The following is a 9,358-nucleotide window of genomic DNA, read 5'->3' as shown; positions in this document are numbered from 1 at the left end:
AACACTAGATCTTGACCCGCGCAACCGCTCGAGTGTTTATTTTCATTTATTTTTATAGAAATATTTTATTTTTAATTCTACATTGGTATATATTAGTATAATATATATGAGATGTGTCTATCACTTTTTAAAACATAATAATTTTATAGTATATTTTTTTTATTGAATTGGTTGTTTTCAGATCACGTTTTTGACTTGGAAAAGATTGATAATTATTTAGTTCCTATAATGTAGTAGACATATTATTTAGTTCCTATAATCTAGAAAGTGAGTTATTTAAATCTATAATAATGATAAGATTATAAATTAACTGTAACATAATTTTCTAGTAATAGGTCCATTAAGTTAATTTTTAAAAAAATCACACATAAGTCAAAGTTGTGACTTCTCTTTTAATATATAAGATTAATTTTTTCTTGAAAATTTTGACCTTTTAGCTTGTCCGTTTAATACTCCATGTTTTCGGATGAATTTTACGTATACTGGAATTATAAAATGTCAACTGATGTAGATTCTATGCATTGTGCTCTTATCATAATCTGATTTTCCTTACTTGTGTACTCTTCTTAATTTACCTTCACACACATGTTTTTGGTTCATGTTAGCAGGTCTAGGAAGCAATAATGATTATGGCTCTGTCTTTTCTCTGATAATACAAATGACAGTTATTCTGCTTTTTTTTGACATGTCCTCCGTAAATATACACTTTCGATCTGACCTCTGTTGGTTGGCAAATACCAAAATTGCGCATGCAAAAACCCATCTCGAAACTATTTTTCCTTTTCTTTTTTACTCTGTTTCGTTCTCTCCACTGCTCTGACATGTGTTTTCTTTAAGCATGGCTTCTTTTCGAATAATGATTCTATAATGATGTGATTTAATGTAATGATAGTAATGATGCCACGTGGCTTTTTTCGAATAATGATTCTATAATGATGTGGACAGACGCTCTATGGAATCTCAAAAAGTCTTGTATATTACCTTTTTAATGTAGTATTTCTATTTTTTAATTGTGTATTTACTTTTTATTATTTTTTCATATATTATATATTTACATATTTAAATGTATATTTACTTGTATTTAATTTTTACATTTTAAGATGGGCAAATCTCCAAAATAGCACCTTTCTAAGTTTATATCACAAAAATAGCACTCAAAAACTAAAATGACAAAAATAACATTTTGGTGATGATTGGTTCGACTGTGGCTTTAAAGTTGTTACTGTAGACTTTTTCTGCAGAGACTTTTGCTGTAGTTAAATTTGTTGTAGCTGTAAGTTATAGGCTGTAGATATTTTAAAATAAAATATATGAAATATGTGTTGTATATATATAATTATTATTTTATATGAATTAAAATAATTTATATTAGTGTTTTTTTATAGATTATAAAAAATTATTGTAATTCAAAATGTGATATGTAAATAATATTTATATTATTTAAATATCTTAATAATTAAAAAACACTCAAATTCAAAATTAAAATATTTATAAAAGTTTTTATTATGATTATATAATTTATTTGATATTATAGATATTTTTTTTCATTTTACAGATTCTACAGCTTATAAAAAGATGATGTAGCATTTTTGCCTAAAATACATAAGAAAAAGTTTTGCTTTATTTTTTTTGCTGTAGCTTTAAAAATAAAGCTAAAACATGATTGGTAAAACTAAATAAAAACTTGATGTAGACTTTAATTTTTAAAAGTAAAGCTACAGCATGATTGGTAAAATTTAGTGATTTAAAAATAAATAAAGCTAAAGTATGGAGATAAAGCCCAACCAATCACCCCCTTTATCTTTTGAAAAATTTAAATTTTTTTATTTTTCAAAATTTGAAATCTTATCCCCAAAACCTCACTTCTCAACTCTAAACCCTAAAACCTAAACTCTAAACCCTAAACCCTAAATTATAAACCCTAAACCTCATCCCTTGAGTACTATTTTTGTGACTTTTGGCCTTGAATGCTAGTTTGGGAACAAAAACTTGATTTAGTGCTATTTTGGTCTTTTTCTCTTTTAAGATAGATGTTTAATGTAGTATTTCTATTTTTTAATTGTGTATTTACTTATTATTATTATTTTCGTATATTATATATTTACAAATTTAAATTTCCATTTACTTACATTTCGTATATTATATATTTATATATATAAATGTATATTTACTTATATTTCGTATATTATATATTTGTATATTTAAATGGTAATAATTTGATTTAATGTAATAATGTAATAATAGTAATGATGTCACGTAGCTTCTTTTCGAATAATGATTATATGCTTATGTGATAGAGTCTCAAAAGATCCATTTTATTAGTATATATTCATATATTATTATAATAAAATTATTAAATTATTGATAACAAAATTTTTAATGGGGGATTCTTAATATGTTTAAAATTTATAATTTTTTCTTGAAAATTCTATAATTTTTCTTGAAAATTCATTGCAATTTTTTTAAAATTAAAATATGAAGTTCTCAATTCTTGTTCAATATAATTTTTTAAATTAAGATATTTTTGTATTTTATATGGTATATGGTATATAGCTATATATAAAAGTATTTATAATGTTTATAGTATAGATTTATAAAACGCCACCTAGTTCACATAAACAATACATGTCATTTAGAGTTTCATATTTATACATTTTACTTTTACATAGATTACTTGTGTCCCAAATAAAGATTTCTCTACAACAGAACTAATACAACTATACAGAGTTTATATATTACGGAGAAAGAGACAGGCGATCGAGTTGTCAGATTTCATCTTCCATCACCATACATGATTGTGTGAGAAATGAACATTGAGTTGTTGGCAGGGGAAGAAAATACGGATGGTGGTGATGCTGATGAGATCCCTGAAGTGGAAGAAATTGCCAGGGAAGGTACTCCCATTAACACTGGCGTGGAAACTCCAATTCCGGGAGTATCTGGAGATAAATCAGGCAACATTTGGTGTCTGTTTATGTATTGCACCACTTGTTCCATTGATGGACGTGAATCAGGTACAATACTTGTACAGAGCAAGCCGAGTTTCAGAACCATTTCGACCTCCCCAGGTATGAATTTACCTCCCAATTTTCTATCTATAGCATGAACCAAAGAGCCCCTTTTCCAGCATTCAACAACCCATTTGACCAAATGTCTCTTCTCAACCGGCATCTGGGGATCAAATGGTCTCCTCCCACACGTTACTTCAAGCATGAATGCACCAAATGCATACACATCGGTTCTAGTTGAAGTTCCTGATGATGTTAGCTCGAGGGCCATGTAACCTATGGTTCCAACAGCTGCCGTTGCTGAGAGGTTAGCTCCACGGTCATCAAACCTAGCCATCCCAAAATCTCCTAAAAACGCTTGTAAGTTTCCATTTAACATGGCATTAGAAGCTTTGATATCTCGGTGCAAAACAACTTGACTAGCTCCCGTATGCAAGTAACATAGCGCAGATGCAATATCTCTCAAAATCGCAAGTCTTTGAGACCACGAAAGAGGTGGTTTATCATCTTGAAACAAATATTGGTCAACGCTACCTCCTTCCATGTACTTGGAGACCAGCAACAACTCGCCTTTTCGCCTGCAATACCCTAGAAGAGGAACCAAGTTCTTGTGCTGTAAACAACCCATCGTCACAACTTCAGCAACGAACTGTTTCATCCCTTGCTCAGCATCGTGTGATAGTCTCTTAACCGCTATATCTCCTACAAGAGGCATAGTTCCTTTAAAGACTTCTCCAAAGCCTCCTTTTCCAAGACGGCTATCTCTTTTAAACCCTCCTGTTGCTTTATATAAAGACTTGTATGTATAGCGAAGTGGACCGTATGGCTTTTCCCATGGCTCTTTGACTTCTGCATACTTCTTTCTCCTGTACACACAAACTCCCACGAGAACAGCCATTACTAGGAGGCCGAGTATAACCAGTAGAATAATAAGCAGAGAAGATGTTTTCTTCGGTATCTTAGGACGAGGGACCGTGGGAAGTTTAGAGAAGTCAAGGCTCTGTAATGAAACTCTGCTTGTGCTGAAACTCCATCCTAAGATGTACTGGTAACTGATCAGTGACCCAGTTGCTGCAGAGAACCCGACAAATGCTTTTCCATCCGGGAAAACTGATGTGAGATTGATGTTTCTTGACAAAAGAGGCTTACTTGGCTTCTCGTTTCTTAGAGGAGCTAATGTAACATTGAGTAGAGTATCTTCGTAGTCAATCCACACCTGGATAGGATCTCCACTCAAGAGTGTCAAGCTTTTGTTCGTTCCTTCTCTGTCGGAATAATAAGAAGCTGGAGCAGACACAACAGAGCGGAGATTGTTTGCGTCTATACCGACATGGTTTTTGTCGATGTCGTCAAACTCTGCGCTTTCGACGGTATCCAGCTCGATGGCTAGAATCTGAGAAGAAGGAGACCCATTAGTTGAGATGTTGAAGAGTCCTAAGTATTGAGTTGGGTCTGCTTGTGTGAGATCCTTTGAAGAGGATAGAACAAAGGCAACCCCGTGACCACCGTCAGCTCCTGGTTTAGGGACTAAAGCGCAAACGAAATGAGTCCAGAAAGATGGAGAAGCTGAACCAAAATCGAACGGACGGTTGAAGAAAGCGTGACCCTTTTGCTGAGCCGTGGCATCGGTTAGCTGCAAAAGTCCACCTGGGAGTTGAATTTTTGCAAGACCGTCAAGGAGAAGATCGCCTTGGCCTTGGTTAAAGCCGTTGTAGACGAAACTTAAGTCTTGTTGATTTGAACAGCGAATCAAATTAACAAACAAGATTATAGAGAGAAGAAGATGCAGTTTTTGAGCCATTGGTTAACGAGACACAAGAGGTAAGCCTTGTTTGATCAGGTCATATAATGCATAAGGGAGAGACTCAACTGACAGTTTCGACGTTCAAAGTTCAGGAAAAATATTCCCTCTAGGCATATATCAGAGAGTGGACTTTAGAATTTTTTTATATCTAACCGTGAGAGTTACTCTACAAATAATATACAAGTCTTCTTTGATTAAAAGAAAAAAAAAATCTACTAAAAACTAAAAAGTCATTAAGAAAAGTATTTGGTCTACTCTCATTTTAATAATATCAAATCGGAGTAAATTAAAGCGAAATACCCTCAAAGGAAACAATTATTGGGCATGAAACGTCTTGAAAAGACAAAGACTCTGCAGCTATACGACTTTTGTTAGAGACGAAGGTGTGTTGTGAACTTGTGAGTAGTTGAGTTGCGAGGCCAAGGGAAGAAGAAATGGTGATAACGTGCTTAAGAAGCATCCGGTAAAGGCCCTGATCTCTTTGTCAAACCCATGCTTGCAGTTAGGCCTGGGACTTTTATCCCAGAGATCCGATCCAAACCGAATCCGAATAGTAAAATGTTAGATTCGTCAAAACCGAATCCGGATCCGGATATCTTGATTTTTTAGTCCGGATATCCGATCCGTAAATTTTATTAATAATTATTTCAAAAATAGTAATATCTATATATAAAAACTAATTTTATTTAATAAATTTTCATTTTTATAATAGTATATATAAATTTTATGTAAATTTTGTAATATTATACATAGAAATAATTAAAAACATTATATATATTTTATTTTTAAAATTTTTCTAATATTTTATATATATATATATTAATATTATTTTTTATTTATTTTAAGGATCCAAATCCGGATCCGGATATCTGCCGGATATTATAATTTTTAAAAGGATATCCGACACCCAGATATCCGCGAACCTCAGATCCAGATAAAAATAGTAAAATTATGGATCCGCCGGATAAGGATCTGGATCTGAATATCTTAAAATTGCCCGGATACCCGATCCGTCCCAGACCTAGTTCTTATTTTATTATAGATTATATATTAATCTTTTATTTGTTAACATGGTTGGTCTTTTTGAGTGTTTATTCAGTTATTATGAGAGGTATTTTTACAATATAATGATTTACTTTGATTAATATAATATATAAAGTTGGGTTTAGGTTGAACATTTTTTTTGCTTTTGATTATTTGAGATTCTGTAGCTTTTGGTAATTGATTACAAATTAATAGAATAAAAAATTGTTTAAAGATAATAACCTATTTTAAAATAATAAAATATTGACATTGTCCAAAATAATGTTTTAAATTAATAAAAGATAAAAATTAAGAAATTTAAATATTCATAAAAATATTATAAAATTTAATGTTTTATTCAAAAAAATTGATCTTTAAGTTTAATAGTACATTTATTAATAAATATTTATAAAAGAATTTACCTAGTAAAAATTAAATATCAAGAAAAAGTGAAAAACTATTCTCGTGGGCTGACCTGATTCTAGTTAGGTGTTGGATCCAAACTTGGTCCCATATTGTTTAAAACATACACATGTAACATGTTATATTTGACAAAAAACTTGGTCCGATCTTACTTTTTGGCAAAAGAAAGTTATTTCGACTTTCAAGTTTTGGGCCCAAACATGGTCCAATCTTGCTTTAGCTACACTAACTATTTCAATAACTGGACTCTGAATTATTGTTGGGTCTACCTTGTACAAAAAAATAAATAGTGGAAAGTAAATAATTACTCTTAGAAAAACAAAACAAAACAAATTAAAAGAGTTAATAATAGGAAAGTTGACGATCCCTGAAGCTCTTAATAAGCACCGTTCCGTGTGTTACTCTCCTCCTTGTCCGCCGCTCCATGAGAGATGAAATTGGTGTCAGAGAGAGAGAAGAACAGTCTGAGCACGCTCTCCCTCCTTATGTGAGCTTAGCTGCGTGTGTTTGATTTCTGATTTCTCTCCCCTTATGGCAATGCCGGAGAAGAACGGTTCCACGATCGGGTACGTAGCCCGAAACTTGCTTCTTTGCCTATTCGTCTTCACAACGGTCCTCTTCGCTCTCTCTTGCTACTTTGTGTTGCGCTCCACCGCTCACAACCGCTTCCTTGGCTCCACATTCCAATCCAAATCATTCGTTCGCGATCCCGGCGCGAAGAAAGATGATTGCAGATGCGTTGAAGATGAGAAGAGAACAGGTCCTCTCAAGGTCTTCATGTACGACATGGATCCGGAGTTTCATTTCGGATTGCTAAATTGGAAGCCTGAGAGAAAGAGTGTATGGCCCGATGTTCACAAGTTCATACCTCCTTACCCTGGTGGCTTGAATTTGCAGCACAGCATTGAGTATTGGCTCACCTTGGATCTTCTTGCGTCCGAGTATCCAAACGGTGCTAGACCCATTGCTGCCAAAAGAGTTTATAACTCTACCGACGCTGATGTTATCTTTGTTCCCTTTTTCTCCTCCTTGAGTTACAATCGGTTTTCCAAGGTGAATCCTCACCAGAAAACAAGCAGAAACAAGGATTTGCAAGGAAAGCTTGTTGCTTTCTTGACTGCTCAGGAGGAGTGGAAGAGGTCAGGTGGTAGAGACCATGTGGTCCTTGCTCATCATCCCAATAGCATGTTGGATGCTAGAAACAAGCTCTTCCCTGCCATGTTTATACTCTCTGACTTCGGAAGGTACCCTCCTACTGTTGCAAACGTTGAGAAAGATGTCATTGCGCCTTATAAGCATGTCATCAAAACGTACGAAAACGATACCTCTGGTTTCGATAGCAGACCCATTCTGCTTTACTTTCAGGGTGCCATCTACAGGAAAGATGTGAGTTCTACTCCCTTTTACTTGCTGAGTTCTTAGATAGTCTTTTTGCTCATATGATGTGTCATATATATACATCTCAGGGTGGGTTTGTGCGTCAGGAGTTGTTCTACCTGTTGCAAGATGAGAAAGACGTGCATTTCTCGTTTGGGAGCGTGAGAAACGGAGGCATAAACAAAGCAAGCCAAGGAATGCACAACTCCAAGTTCTGCCTCAACATTGCCGGAGACACTCCTTCATCTAACCGTCTCTTTGACGCCATTGCAAGCCACTGCGTGCCTGTCATTATCAGTGACGACATTGAGCTTCCTTTCGAGGACGTTATTGATTACTCTGAGTTCTCCGTGTTTGTTCGCACCTCTGATGCCTTGAAAGACAACTTTCTGGTTAACTTGATTCGGGGAATCACCAAGGAGGAGTGGACAAGGATGTGGAATAGATTGAAGGAAGTGGAGAAGTTCTATGAGTTCCATTTCCCGTCAAGGGTTGATGATGCAGTCCAAATGATATGGCAAGCGATTGCACGCAAAGTTCCTGGCGTTAAAATGAGGATTCATAAGTCTCGGAGGTACTCTGGATCTGTTTCTGATGCAGGGAAGGAGTCAAGATGGTTGTCATTGATACCTCGGAGTTTCTGGTGAATAAAGATGAGATCCCTTTTTTGTTCTTCATTTTCTCAGAAGGCCTTGGCACTGACCTCAAATTGCTTCTTCTTTTTTTTTGTGTAGAGAGAAGTTTATGTTTGATTTCTCAACTTTTCTCCAAATCATAGGTTATATAGACAGAGAGATTAGTCGCTTTTCTCCAAAGAAAGATAATAATGTTGTAAGTTGATTTGTTAATTGTTAATTTTCATCTCTTTTTTACGGTAAGCCTAGTTTGTTTAGTACAACAGCATGTAAGTAGATGCATCAATCAGCAACGACATAGTTGGGTCAAGAGTTTAAGATCCAGAGCTTGGATTAGCTTCGTAGATCTAATCTTCCACGTCCGTCCAACAAACATAAAAAGATACATGAATTTCTTAGATTTGGACCCCAATGGCAGATGATGTTGAAACTGGTATAAAAGCCCCCACCATTCCTGGAGAATCCGGCCAGACAAGGGAGTCTCAGGTCTTGATTCTGGCATAGCACCACCCCCACCCCCAAATTTTAGAACCATCTTTGCCTTCTCAGGGGGGAGGGGGGGGGGGGATGGGGGGATTACTTGACAAGATTTTCATAAAAACGACTCCACATAGACAGTTTTGCAGCAGAGGTTGAGGTAGCAACTTCACCAAAAACTGAAATTCTAGAGTTGTCAATCTTTGGGAATTTTGGAAACAAAAAAAAATTTGGACCATTTCTCGATTTGTGCGTGTCATCCTTGTGCAGGGGCCATGCTAATCTTCTCTGTATCGTTCCAATTTTATCGGATGTCCCCGAAGGGACAATCATGTACAAGACTCGAGACCTATATAAACAGAGCTTCTTCTTCTTAGAATGGCGATGTGGGACGTTTCTTACCGTTTAAAGTATCTATCTAATGGGCTCGTTTACACTAAAAGGGGCTGGTGTCTCTTTGATTTCTCTCTGGGCCATTTAACACTGTTGTTGGACTCCTTCGAATAAGACAAGAATTTCGACGCATAGAAAAAGAGGCGACACTGATTAGTTTGAAAACTCTCAGGTTCTGTTTGCTTTAATCTAATTTACTAAGCATACTATGTTTCAGA

The 9,358-nt window shown here is 35.0% G+C and overlaps 2 protein-coding genes and 1 non-coding gene across 3 annotated transcripts; 1 reads left to right on the top strand and 2 right to left on the bottom strand.

Annotated features, from left to right (window-relative positions):
• Positions 1 to 2,764: 2,764 nt before the first annotated feature.
• On the bottom strand, positions 2,765 to 5,048 carry LOC106351672 (putative L-type lectin-domain containing receptor kinase I.1). The gene has a single exon (XM_013791440.3). It carries the CDS (start codon positions 4,807 to 4,809, stop codon positions 2,773 to 2,775), a length of 2,037 nt encoding a protein of 678 aa, XP_013646894.2. The 5' UTR covers positions 4,810 to 5,048; the 3' UTR covers positions 2,765 to 2,772.
• A 1,541-nt stretch (positions 5,049 to 6,589) lies between these two features.
• On the top strand, positions 6,590 to 8,513 carry LOC106347505 (probable arabinosyltransferase ARAD1). The gene is made up of 2 exons (XM_013787059.3): positions 6,590 to 7,644; positions 7,725 to 8,513. The coding sequence occupies exons 1-2, from the start codon at positions 6,790 to 6,792 to the stop codon at positions 8,280 to 8,282; spliced, it is 1,413 nt and encodes a 470-aa protein (XP_013642513.2). The 5' UTR covers positions 6,590 to 6,789; the 3' UTR covers positions 8,283 to 8,513.
• A 458-nt stretch (positions 8,514 to 8,971) lies between these two features.
• Positions 8,972 to 9,074, bottom strand: LOC125576031. Its single transcript, XR_007314566.1, has one exon. It is a non-coding gene; the product is annotated as a U6 spliceosomal RNA (small nuclear RNA).
• Positions 9,075 to 9,358: the final 284 nt, after the last annotated feature.

Source organism: Brassica napus, chromosome A6 (assembly GCF_020379485.1).
Source record: "Brassica napus cultivar Da-Ae chromosome A6, Da-Ae, whole genome shotgun sequence".
Taxonomy (NCBI): domain Eukaryota; kingdom Viridiplantae; phylum Streptophyta; class Magnoliopsida; order Brassicales; family Brassicaceae; genus Brassica; species Brassica napus.
Note: the sequence above shows the minus strand (reverse complement) of the source record. Positions and strands in the feature narration are given on the sequence as shown.

What these genes read in the sequence shown, in the direction of transcription:
- LOC106351672 (XM_013791440.3), bottom strand. Translation starts at nt 4,809, where the DNA reads ATGGCTCAAAAACTGCATCTTCTTCTCTCTATAATCTTGTTTGTTAAT.
- LOC106347505 (XM_013787059.3), top strand. Translation starts at nt 6,790, where the DNA reads ATGGCAATGCCGGAGAAGAACGGTTCCACGATCGGGTACGTAGCCCGA. An exon ending in GTGCCATCTACAGGAAAGAT is followed by an intron (nt 7,645 to 7,724) that starts GTGAGTTCTACT and finishes TATACATCTCAG; the next exon opens with GGTGGGTTTGTGCGTCAGGA.